We start from the raw sequence: 13,486 nt of genomic DNA on the forward strand, positions 1-13,486 counted from the left end.
TAGTAAGACATGGGATAAGCTCCATAGAATGGAGTTCCTATAATAGATAATAATAATAATAATAATAATAATAATAATAATAATAATAATAATAATAGGATTCATTTATATGCCGCCCAATCACTGGGAATCCGGGTGGCTTACAACAGAGGGGATAATAGACGGTTCCCTGCCCTCAGGCTTACAATCTAAAAAGACACCACACAAAAGGAGAAGGGAATGGTGGTGGGGAGGGATCAGGTCCAGCAGTTCTTCTCTCCCTCTGAGGCCTGGACCAACGCAGATGGATCGGAGGAAGGGCTCTTCTTCTTCAGGCTAGCCCTGGTGGAGCTGGGCCGGCCTGGTCAACCCCTCACAGGCCGAAGGATGACAGTTATGGAGGGAGGATAGTTTGAACTTGTAAGCCATTGGTGTCTTTCCTCCTTAAGCAGGATCTCTGACCATTGCTAAGAAGCATCACTAAAATTAATTCAACTAGGAAATGCCATGGCTTCATACAGCATCCTGGGATTAGTAGTTTTGTGATGCACCAGCAGTTTTTGACAGATCCTATAGACCTTTGTAAATTACAAATCCCAGGATTCCATAGGCTGGAGCTATAGCACTTAGCAGTGTGTCAGATTGCATTATTTCAATTCGGGGTGGGTGGGGGGTGGGATCCCCTCATTTCTGGACTAGTCTCCATTTTCATTTATGCCTGAGACATGGTATACAAAACTATTTTGCTGTCTTCACCATCCATTTTAAAGTTATGTAAATCCTAAACTGGAAATGACTTATGTCATGAATCATAAATTAAAATGGAGATTAGTCCGGTGCAGAAAGAAGGAAAAAAATTGAGGATTTCGAATAATGCAGTTTGACACCACTTTAACTGCCATGGCTCCATCCTACTGCATTGAAGGCTAAAGACCTTTGTAAGACTACAAATCCCAGGATTCCATAGGATGGAGCTATAACATTTAAAGTGGTGTCAAACTGCATTATTCTAAACCCTAGGTTTTGTTTTAGTTTTCAATTCTGGTTATGTTCCAAGTCCCAAAATAGATGTCTTTAGGCAAGTCTACACTTTCTGCAAAATCTGGGTGAGCCCCAGGTTTTCCAGATTTCCAGTGACTCTGGGCTTTTCTACACTATTACTAAGGACATCGTGGCAACCCATGGGAGATTTGGCTTAAGCGTTCCGAGTTCACTTTGTAGTAAAATGGGAAGGCACAAGTCAGTTTTGCCAAATCATTTTCGGCCATATTATCTGTGGCTGCTCAGAGTTATTTTAGTTTCTTTTCCTGACCATCAAGCATGTGAAGATATGCATTTCCACAAATACAATCAGACAGATATACTGGTATGCAGTTATGCACACAAATGTATTTAAAAACATGGTGGACCTTGGTACCAGAACTTGCCAGAGTTTCTTGGGAATTGTCACTTTCTGCGGAAACAATAATGTGACCGACAGTCCCCTTCTGTCCCACCCCACCCACTCCAAGTTTCTCCCTCAACTACTGATGTAAATCTGCCAGTCATACATCATCTCATCCAGATTTTCCTGGCAAATCCAGAGGAAAAAATGTATGTTTTTTTCCTGTGGATTAAAGCCCTCAGGTGCCTCAAAACCCTGAATGCATTGCAAATAGGACAGAATATTTTGTGGCCAGATCACCACCAATTCAAGGGAGTGAGGTTTTTTAATAGTGTAGACAATCCCGTTTTTTCACTCTTAGGTTCGCCCCCTTTTCCTGGGTAAGGATGGATTCAGTTCAAGGGCAGAGCTACAAAAGCTTCAAATAGATTTATTTAACACATGGAAAACTTAGCACTAATGCTAGCATATGCTACAGGGGAGTCTCAGTGTAGTCTCCTTCAGTAGTAGGCCTCGAAACCCCCAGAGATGGGTGGCTTCCACTGCCTTGAACCCTCAGGGCAGACATCAGTTCCCGGGAAAAGAGGGAAGAGCCACTAGTTTTGGTTATGACACTTTCCGACTCTTCTTCTTCTTCTTCTTCTTCATCCTGGAAGCTAAGGGGCAGAAGTGTATGAGGGATGAATCTGTTGCGTGGAGATCCAATAATGCCAATCCTGTTTGGAGAATGAGAGATCGTTTTGTAAGCCCAGGAAAGAGGCACAGCAAACTTTACATCAACACCATGGTGAAATAATAAAACAAGAGTCATAACTGCCTCCCTGTCACCTGTGTGGTTTGGCAGACTGGGTCTAGAATTCCTCTGCTTACTTATGCAGGTGTAAGGGGATTAGACCAACCTAGGCACTTTTGGGAGAGCTGTGCAAGGAGCTATCTAGTACCTACACAACATCTTTTCTTTTCTACCCAGTAGCTACTTGCACAACACCTTTGTACAGCGGCAGCCAGAAGATGCTCAATAGCAGTTCCATTCCCCAAGTCATTGGTTGCCTCCAGAGAAGCATCTGTGTGCCATCCAGCCTGAGTTGCAGAGCTAGGAAGAGGAAGCAACCCACTCTCTTCCATACTTCACTGTGTTTGACAGAGGACCAGGAGAGTGAGGACTACACCTCTCGCTACCTACGCAGTGCAAACCAGATGGTTGCCTAGGCACAGCTTCACTGGGTGCCAGTGACTGGTGCCAGGAGCCATTTCCCAACTACACCGCTGAGGAAAGCAACAGCCTTCATTTTCCACTGTAAGTAAGCTAATGGAGTTTTACACATTGTAAACCAACAAATGGGTTCTAGAACAGGTCAAGCCTGACCTCTCCCTGGAGGTCAGAATGACTAAACTGAGATTGTTGTACTTTGGTCACATTAAGAGAAACAACTCACTGGAAAAGACAACAATGCTAGGAAAGGTGGAGGGCAGTAGAAAGGGGGAGACCACATGCCAGATGGATCGATTCAATTAAGGAAGTCATTGGTCTGAATTTGCAGGACCTGAGCAAGCAGTGGACAGGGGGTCTTGGCGATGTCTCATCCACAGTGTCATTATTATTAATAAACTTTATTTGTGGCATGATGAGTGAAGGCAGTTAACAACAAGAACAGGTGCTTTAATAGTGCCAAGGCCCGGATTCAAATCCCCCCTTGTTTAGTCATGAAGCTCACTGTGTGACTATGGGCCCAGCCATACACCTGCCCTTAATTTACCTTACAAGGCTAGTTAGCGTGTGGATCAATGGAAAAGAACCAAACAGAATTGGAAATGTTATTTTTCTGGGATTAAACTGCCAGAATCCCCCAGCCCAGACAGTATGACCTCTGGGGTTGGTGGCTGTAGAACTCTTGCAGCTGTAATCTGAAGAGGTAACTTTACTAAGTTCTGGTATGTTGTCTTGTGCTGCCTGGAGGAGAAGGTGAATTGTAAAAGTAATAAAATAGACTAAAATAAGATTAACTGGTTATGTTGCAGACAATCATTTTTTTCACTGCTGAAGGTAGCCCACAGCACATGTAGCATGAATCATGTGGTTGCGCTCATCAGAAAAACAGGAAAAGCAGGATGCCAGCCTGTTTCTTGTTTGGAACAGGCTTCTGGCAATACTAGGGCCAAGAGCCTACATCAAGGAGATGGGGTGTAAGTTACACCCACAGAGTTACATTGTGCATTAGTGAATTCTAACACTGTACAATTGAATGTGCAAACATATGTAAAATATAGAACTACAATGACATCACACATCTGCATGTGTGATGCATCGAAGCACCACATGTACCACACAATTTTTAGCTGAATATGGTTTTCTGCACTGGACAAAAATGCCCAACCACTTCTTTAGGGGAAGTTAGGCATTATTGTTGTTGTGTGCTTTCAAGTCATTTCTGACTTATGGCAAGACTAAGGTGAAAAGCTATCACACAGTGTTTTCTTAGCAGAATTTGTTCAGAGGGGGTTTGCCATTGCCTTCCTCTGTGGCTGAGATAGTGTGGCTTGCCCAAAGTCATCCATTAGGTTTTCATGGCGAAGTGAGGATTCAAACCCTGGTCTCCCAGTGTCCAACACTCAAAACCACAACACCATGCCAGCTTTGTAAGTTAGGCATGTGTAAATCATTAACAGAATGCCAGCCCAGGTTTGCTACCCTGTGATACATGAAGTAGTCCTTGCTCCTTACTTGGTTGGTGTCACGATAGAGGATAATTCTGGTAGCTCTTCAGGGGTGTAACTTGGAGCAGTTTTGCCAGAATGAAGGTAATGGTCCTGGAAAAGGTACTGGGCACTGTCCTTTGGCATCGGCAACAGAGTGCTAAGCACAGGTGACCGCTGATCCATGACACTCCTTATGGCTGGTTGCCTAGCCTCTGTGCTCCTTTGAGAGGAAAATGCAAACTCATTAAGAAAGTACAAAGAAGAGAAGTCAAGCAAAGACAAAGACAGTCTTTTAGGATCAACATTGGCCAAATATGAAAACACCCCTGACACACTAATCACAAACATACCTATTTCTAACATTCAATCCATCTGAAATGTGAAGAGAAAGGCAGGACTGATGCCTCACCCATCATTTGACTTGCTATACTGTTCTTATTGTTGTTGTTCCTAATATTATATTTATTTATGCCCTGCCCTTTTTCCAGTTCGGGGCTCAAGGCATCTTACAACCTAATATATACCTAAAAATGTAATTAAACAATCAAAAAATTAAATCCAATTCAAAACCTAAAGCATTAAAAAGAAAACACACAGTACGCTGGTCATGGGGACATCTCCACTGTTGCTCTTCCAAGGCTCCCAACAGCTAGATAACATGTGAGTTTGCTTTGTGGGTTTCATTTGCTTTATATATGGGAATTGTCTCCCTTTGTAACTGCCTCCACTAATATTTAAACACCTTGCCTACTTAGTTAATAAAGTTGTGGAACATTTCACCACTGGAATGTTTCTTGCCTCCTTATCCCAAGGAACTACTTTCCCCTAGCAAAACAACAACATAACTTGGAATGATAGGAATCAAAATAAAATTGATCCCTATATATGAAAGTCTCTTCCATTCTCTGATTCATATATATATATATATATATATATATATATATATATATGAGAGTATAATGCAACATGTTTAGAAATACTAGTTATAGTCTGAAAGCAAATATATATTCACTAACCCTAGCTATTGCATCTTTTACTCACAGCTCCTTCATCTATTGAGACGGACAGTCTGGGGTACATGGGGCAGAGGAGCGAAAACTAAGCCGTACTTGTGATAGGTGAAAGTGACTTTCTTCACCTCCTTGGTCACATCTGTTTTTATATTCCCCTTGGTTCTCTCTCTCAGAGCAGGATTGAATATGTTTGAGCGGAGCAGCCTGCCTATTTCCCGCTGGATTTCTTTGAGGTTCTTCTGTCTGAATGTCACAAAAGCCACATAGGCAGCAAAGTTGTACAAGCACTAAATAATAACAGTAACAACAAAGTTAACCAAAAGAAAATTTTGCAAACAAAGCCAACAAATGCATCTGTGTTTCCTGTATTTGCAAAGGGAAGAAAAGCCACAGAGACAACAGAGTAACAATCGTTCATATGCTGTAGGAAAGGTCATGTGAACAAAAACAAAAGCTTTTCCAGGATGGCTCATACAAACTACTATAGCACGCAACCTTGAACACATCCAATCTGGTCTGAGCTGGGAAGCTGGTTACCACTGAGATGGGAGAGTACCAGGCAATACCAGGGATTTCCACGTAAGGTTTGAAAAGAATACTGCCTGAAACCCTGGAGAGATGCTACCAGAGTAAACAGTCATGAGCCAATGGCCTGATTCATTATTTTCCTGTTCCTAGATTGATCTGCATAAATGTCTTTCAAAATCATAAATATGTCAATAAGTAAGCTTACCCAAACGGTTTCTGCACACAGTGCATACTTCTGAAATTCACTGCCAGAAGATATGGCCATGATGTTGGACTAAGTTGTTGATGTTAACTGCACTTGATTTGTCACTGACTCATGGTGACGCTGTGGATGAGACATCTCTAAGATGTCCTCTACTGCTCTGCTTAGATCCTGTAATTTCAGGCCTGTGACCTCCCTGGTTGAGTCTATCCATCTAGCATGTGGTCTTCTTCCCTTTCTACTACTCTCCACCTTTCCTAGCATTACTGTCTTTTCCTAAGTCTTGACTACTTATGATGTGGCCAAAGTATGACAGCCTCAATTTGCTAATCTTGGCTTTCAGGGAGATTTCAGGCTTGATCTGTTCTAGGACCCATTTGTTTGTCTTTTTGGCTGTCCACGGTAACATTAGCACTTCTCTCTAGCACCACATCTCAAATTTGCTGATTTTTCTTTTATCTGCTTTCTTCACTGTTCAGCTCTTGCACCCATACTTGGTGATGGGGAGTAGAATGGCTTGGACAATTCTGACTTTAGTGCTCAGTTGTATATTATTACTCTTTAGAATCTTTTCTAGCTCTTTCCTGACTGCAGTCTCAATTCTGATCAATGTTTGATCAAAGGTATAGTAACTCTTTAACTATTTTAATTTCCTCATTATCTAGGTTGTATTTAGGGGCTTGACAGACCACCCCAAAAGGGCGGTCTGGAACTGCCTGTTTTTCCTCTGGAGGGAGCCCACAGCATCCAAATCGCGGGTTCTTTTGGGCACACGTAGGCGCCACCATCAGCACACTGTGACACATTGATGATGCAAGCGCAGCGCAGCAACATGCAGACGCTGTGTAGCACTTGCATCATGGATGTGCACCCTGTGTGGGCGGGGCCGTGCAGTCATGGCGGTGCCCATACATACTAGAGTTTGGGAGTGTGTGGTTGCTGCACGCTCTTGAACCCTAGTATAGGCAGTGCCACACTGGTTTTGGCCCATCTATACCAGGCCTTAGACAGCTTTTTAAATGGCTTAGACAGCCTTTAATGGGGGGTTAGAAAACTCTGTAGAGTTTGTCTGCCAGTAGTAATGACCGCAGAAACTAAATGGAGCCTTCTTGTTTGGAGGCAATACACCTGAGGACAATAGATGCTACAGATGATCAGTGGCAGAGTGGTAATGTTACATTCATGCTCTCCTTGCTAACCTGTTAGATCTCACTGACCACCAAAGTGCTGGTCTTTTGGTTTGATTCATCTCACCTCTTATGAACAGGGGAGGCCCACAGCTGAGCAGATTTCTAGAAATTCAAAGTCTGACAGTGCAATCTTATACATATCTACTGACAAATAAGCTCCACTGACTTCAATGAGGGCATCATGGGAAAGGAGGTATGACCGCCTGGGAAATCCCAGAGAGGTAGAATGGGACTTTATAAAGGTCAGATCCAGCCCCAGGTTCTAAGGTCCCCACGTCGGGTTTTGTCCATCTAGGGCAGTATCGTCAATCATGATTGGCAACACAGTAAAAGAGTTTATTTAAACGTGAGATACAGGCGCTGTTTCTGAAATCTTAACCCTTCTGTCCGTCCAGGCGCTCTTCTTACCTCAAAGAAATCCCTGTCTCTCTGTGAGGTTGATATTTTTCTCCTAAAATGATGAACAGAAAAAATGCATTGGAAACAGGAGAGGAAGTTTGAGACAGCAGTCTATGTTTAAGCCAATTCTCTCAACATGCACATTTTGATAGCCAAGAAACCAAACCTGTGGCGTATCTACAGCTTGGTTGAGGAACATATGGCCTCCAGATATTGTTTTATTGCAGCTCCCATCATCCTTCACCATTGGCTGTACTGACTAACACTGATTGGCCCACCCCAGAGATAGTTGGCTATATGTTTAATCTCATTGTGCCCCATTCACATTGGCTGGAATTGCTGGTTTTGTTTTGCTTTCAAAATAAGAAAATGACTGTACATGTAGTTAAATAAATATACATGTGGAACACATGTTTTGCTTTAAAAACACAGAAAGGTTGCAAGCAAGGTGATCAGACACCCTCCTTTCCCAGGAGATGTCCTACATTTCAGCCCTCTGTCCAGGGGGAATTTCAAAATGTCCTCCAATTTGAGTATGACTCAGAAGCATCCTACATTTTTCTTGAGTATCCTCCATTTTACAGTGCCTTGTCCTCCTTTGCAGTTAGGATATCTAGTCACCTTGGTTGCAAAGCAAGACTACAGAACTGGCACTGAATCTACAAGCGAGCAGGTTAGTCAACTCCTCTCCATGTGTAGGAGAAACATGAACATGCCTGACATATGGAAAAACTGGAGTCAGCCTCTTTCATATATATACCTCTATAGGCACTTTTTTGTCTCACATTAGTACTGCAGGCACAGGAAATAAAATGGTGCTTTTAGAGTGTTACCACCTGGGCAGATTTGTGGCAAGTAGCAAAAACTGAGAGGCAGCAAAGTATAGTAGTTTGCGCATTAGATTAGTATTCTGGACACCAGAATTCGAATCCTGGCTCAGCCATGGAAATCTACTAGGTGACTTTGCACAAGTCACACTCTTTCAGCCTCAGAGGATGGCAAAAGCAAACCTATTTGAACAAATCTTGCCAAGAAAACCCCATGATAGGTTTACCTTAGGGACACCATAAGTCAGAAACAACTTTGAAGGCACACAACAACAACAGGCAAAAACTGCACAATCAGAGAGGTGGCCTCTCATTTTAATGCATAGCAGGCCCATTAAAACATATTAGCTATAATTCAGCAATGGTTACGTTCTTTCACTAACACCAGCAGTACAACAATATGCATGCCAGCTTGAAATAATCCCCTCTGTGTATAGGGGAGTTTTCTTTCAAATAAGTAAGTATAGGTAGCGTGGTGGAGTGGTTTGAGCTTTGAACTAAGATTCTAGAGAGCAGGGCTTGAATTCCTCCTCAGCCATGAAAACCCACTGGGTAATTTTGGGCAAGTCACAATCTTACAAGAGATTATCACATGGGGGGGGGGGGGGGGGGAGAGGAGAGAAAGGCAAAAGCAAACTCCTGGGATGATCACACGGTTGTGTGTCAGATTTTCAGACGACATCGTGCTCAACTGGGACTTTTCCCAGGAAGAAACAGCAATTAAATGGGAACAAATTATTCACAGGACATCCCATGAATAAGCTTTCCAATATTGCGATTGAAGTGTGATAGCCAGGGTGCAAAAGCAAAATGGGCATTTTAAAGAGGCAGCACCAGCCGGACATCTTTACATTTTAAAGGGTATTATTATTATTATTATTATTATTATTATTATTATTATTATTAACCTTTATTTATATAGCGCTGTAAATTTACCGCCCAGGGATTGTTGATTTTTAAAGTGGCTGCAAGCAGCAGCCAGAGATGTTTAAAATTTAAAGGGCTGCATGAAGCAGCCCAGGAAATTTAAAATTTAAACCGTGCATGCACACAACAATAAATTCCAATGTAATATCGAGTCATTTGGTATGTGTGGAAAGCAACTGTGCAATTCTATGGGTTTTGGCTATCGTTTCTGTGAGAGAGCACAACTGTGTAAAAATATTGACAGCTATAACACCATTGTTCCTTTCTCTTTTCACTACCACAATTATTTGCCCTGGTGTGATAATCTACTCAGACAATGGTAATAAGAAACCCTCTCTGAAGAAACTTCCTAAGAAAACTCTGTGAATAGGGTCACCATAAATTGGAAACAACTTCAATGCAAACAACACAAACATAGCCAATCCTGTATGTACTTAGTTAAAAGTAATGCACAGAACGGCATTGTCAAAGTGCTTCAGTTTAACCAGACTGTGTCCCTTTCTTTTGTTTTTCATTGGAAAATGAATGGCATCTGCACAGCTAGTTGTATTCAGCCAAAATTCTTTTCCAGGAACAGAGCTTCCTCTGGAGAATAGTATATCATTTCTCTCTCCAAATCTCAAAAGATTTTTATGAGAGGATTTAAACAAAATATATCCAAATACAGTCCTGAAGCAGAGGTCATATTAAATTGGCATTCCACTTCCCCTAATGATACTTCTTCCAAGTAGATTTTATAACCAAGACCAAGTGCTGTAGGCAAAAATTCTTTCCAATGGCCAAAGTGAACCAAACTCGTGGTTTTAGAACACAAGCTTCCCAGTTTCATGGTTTCCTCTTGCAAACGAAGCAGAAGGCTTGCAAAAAGACAAGCCAAGGCAGAAAATATCAGAGGGGAGAAGAAGATGTAGCTTTGCAAAGGCTGCTGGACTCTAAAACCTATTAGCCCCAGCCAGCCTGGACATAGATCAGGATGCTGGGAGTTCAAAGCCATCTAGGAGGTCAGATTCCCAACTCTGCTACAGATACTTGTGAAGGAGTTCCTCTGAGCTCAGTGGAACTTCATCCAATTATTGTATGCGTAAGACTGTACAATAAAGAAATCACTAATCTATTGACTGATTAAATCTATAATGGGACCTTAGTATCCACTGGGGTTTGGTTCCAGGATACACACATCCCATGGATACCAAAACTTACATACAATAGATTAGTAAAATGGTGTTCCTTATATGAAACGACAAAATCAAGATTTGCTTTTTGGAATTAAAAAAAAATTAAAGCCATGGATGTTGAATCTATGGATGCAAAATCTGTGGATAAGGAGGACCGACTTGTATATATTTTATATATATATATATATATATATATATATATATATATATATATACACATACACACATACATACATACATACACCACTGGTGGTGCAGTGGTTTAATGCCTGTACTGCAGCCACTCACTCAAAACCATAAGGTTGCGAGTTCAAGACCAGCAAAAGGGCTCAAGCTTGACTCAGGCTTGCATCCTTCCGAGGTCGCTAAAATGAATACCCATCTGGGTTGTTGGGGGGAAATTAGCTTACAGTTGTAAACTGCTTAGACACTGCTTAGGCAGTATGAAGCAGTATATAAATGAAGCTTGTTTGTTGTTTGAATAATAGTTTTGAAAATTAAAAGAGTAATTGCAGCACTAGCAGAAAAGACTCCTGTGTACACAAGGTAGGTGTACCAATTCCTGGCAAACATCCTACATCCTACAGCTTCTATATCGCTACCCCCTCCAAGATCTGCTCCTAAATGTTGGAGGAATGGTATGAGAGATGATACATAGGGCTAAAATGTCTTGTGCTGTGAAAGTGCTTTCCTCTAGTGTGGATTTCATAGTATCTTAAGAGCTGGAAGGGACCACAAGGGCTTTCTAATCCAACCTCATACTATGCAGGAATACACAACTAAAGCACTCCTATGAGATGCCCATCCAGCAAGACCTCCAAAGGACAGCCCACCACCCTCTGAATCAGTCTATTCAACTGTCAAATTGCTCTTACAGTAAAAAGTTCCGCCTAATGTTTAGGTGAAATCTCTTTTCTTGTAATTTGAATCAGTTGGTTCATCTTCTAGTCCCTGGAGCAGCAGAAAAGAGACTGGCTCCATCTTCTACAAGACATCCCTTCAGATATCTTTTCCTATAACTGTGTCCCATTGTACCATTTGAAGCAGGGCCATAGCCCAAGATGGACTTGTAAATGTTACAAATGGTCAGCATGCATTCTTAAATGTACATCTGGAGCCCGTGATAGCTAATAAAGATGGGATAAATGGAACACCACTTAACCAGTAGTACAATTATGAGCTGAAAACTTAGTCACACACCTACCTGGGATAAGTCTCATTAAACCTAGTGGTACTTACTTTTGAATAGAAAGACAGAGGCTTGTGCTATAAGTAGGTTACTTGTATTTGCATCTCAACTGGCTGGCAACTACTTAGGGAGCAGTTCCAATTAGGCCTCTTCATTATACACAATATCTAGTTGCAGGCCAAATTAAATACAAGTCTCGAATCTTTAAAAGTTGGAAATGATGGCTTAAAATGGTTTAAAGTTTAAGGCAATGAGAGAAATCTTTCTAGGGCTGTCAACACTTTACAATCAATTGCTTAAACCTCTTAATCCATTATGACTTTATGGACCATAGGTGGGCCACTGTGGCCCTCCTGAGATCTTAATACTGTAGCTCTCATCATCCATACCACTGATGGTGCGCTAGGGCTGATGGAAGTTAGAGGTCAGAAATAACTGCAGGGCCACAGCTATCCACACCCGTTGTAGACACTTTAATTACGAAAAGCTTCACTTGTGGATCAAAGAGTTATTAATAGTACAGAAGCAAAGCAAGGCACGTTTTCCCAGCCAGTTAGCAATCCTACATCTCTCCCATCTCACCCCATCTGAACTGTTCCTCCAATCTCACTTTATGAGAACATCTTGGCCAATGAAACCTTGCCCTTAAAATTAATTTGGCTAAATTTTGGTATTTTGTGTGTGCGTAAGTAAGAATACAATGCTGAGCTTTCCTCTCTATATAAAAAATGCCCCAGAGGAAACTGGCATAGTTAAATCTTATGCCGCCTCTCCCAAAACCAGATACACCCGGTTCCTTCCTGACTGTTTGAAGCACAATCTAAAAGGGAGAAATCTATAGAAAAAACCAGGATTTGAATCAAATGTCTGAGAGTCACTCTTTGCATGAGTTCACATCCATTTGATCACCCTGCTCTGAAATACCCACAAATCCAGGTTAGAATTCTGCATTTAGCAATAGCAATAGCTGCTTCATTTATATACAGTTTCATACCACCTAAGCAGTCTCAAAGCGGTTTACAACTGTAAACTAATTCATGGGATTCATTTACGTTTGGAACAGACAAGGGGGGAAGGAAACTTCAGCTTTTTACCACACTATATACACTCTGTGAATGAGAACACTTTGCTAGACATGTACCACTCTGTTCTATTTTGGTCAGATCTCACCTGGAATACTCTGTCCACTTTTGGGCACAGTTCAAGAAGGATGTGTCCAGAGGAGGGTGGGCAAAATAGTGAAAGGTCTGGAAACCATGTTGTATGAGGAGCAGCTTAGAGAGCTGGAGATGTTTAGCTTGGAGAAGAGAAGGTTAAGAGGTGAGATGAGAGTCCTGCTTAAATATTTGAATGGATGTCATATTGAGGATGGAGCAAACTTGTATTCTGCTGCTCCAGAGAATAGGACACAAAGCAATGGACACAGATTATGGGAAAAGAGATTCCACGTAAACATTAGGAAGAATTTCCTGACAGTCAGAGCTGCAGAATAGTAAAACATACTTCTTCGGAGAGTGGTGGAGTCTCCTTCTTTGGAAAATTTTAAACAGAGGCTGGATGACCATCTGTCGGGGTGCTTTAATTGTGAGTTTCTGCATGGCAGGGGCTTGGACTGGATGGCCCTTGGGGCCTCCCCCAACTCTATGATTCGATGATCAGCAGCTGAGGTGTGCATGGGTGTAGGTATGTGTATGTGTGTAATACTTAAAATTTATTCTTTAAATGCAGGCTTTCCAGTTTGGTTGCAAAACCATTTGTCTCACGCTAGCTCTTGCTTGCACAGCATTTGGGACTGGGTGATGGACTGTGCTGAGTCTGGAATTAACCACTGTCTTGGTGTGGGCTCTCCCTGCTTAGTCAGCAAGAAAAACAAAAATCACTTTTGCAACCACAAGTTACAAAGGAATTTGACAGGATGCTGTTAAACCTGCAGCTGTTCAACACCCACGGGTGATAGGCCTCCACCCAGGTTTGCA

At 41.9% G+C, this 13,486-nt stretch overlaps 1 protein-coding gene across 1 annotated transcript in view; it reads right to left on the minus strand.

The window, feature by feature from the left end:
* Nucleotides 1–1,777: 1,777 nt before the first annotated feature.
* PPP1R36 (protein phosphatase 1 regulatory subunit 36) overlaps nt 1,778–13,486 on the minus strand; it is a 35,221-nt gene continuing 23,512 nt past the window's right edge. Inside the window, exons 8-11 of the mRNA XM_042446802.1 lie at nt 7,402–7,444; nt 5,170–5,360; nt 4,086–4,280; nt 1,778–2,079 (exon numbers count right to left, since the gene is read on the minus strand). Coding sequence (XP_042302736.1) covers nt 1,836–2,079; nt 4,086–4,280; nt 5,170–5,360; nt 7,402–7,444 — 673 coding nt within the window. The 3' untranslated portion in view covers nt 1,778–1,835. The remainder of the gene's footprint in view (nt 2,080–4,085; nt 4,281–5,169; nt 5,361–7,401; nt 7,445–13,486) is intronic.

The sequence above is a fragment of the Sceloporus undulatus genome, chromosome 1, assembly GCF_019175285.1.
Source record: "Sceloporus undulatus isolate JIND9_A2432 ecotype Alabama chromosome 1, SceUnd_v1.1, whole genome shotgun sequence".
NCBI classification, from domain to species: domain Eukaryota; kingdom Metazoa; phylum Chordata; class Lepidosauria; order Squamata; family Phrynosomatidae; genus Sceloporus; species Sceloporus undulatus.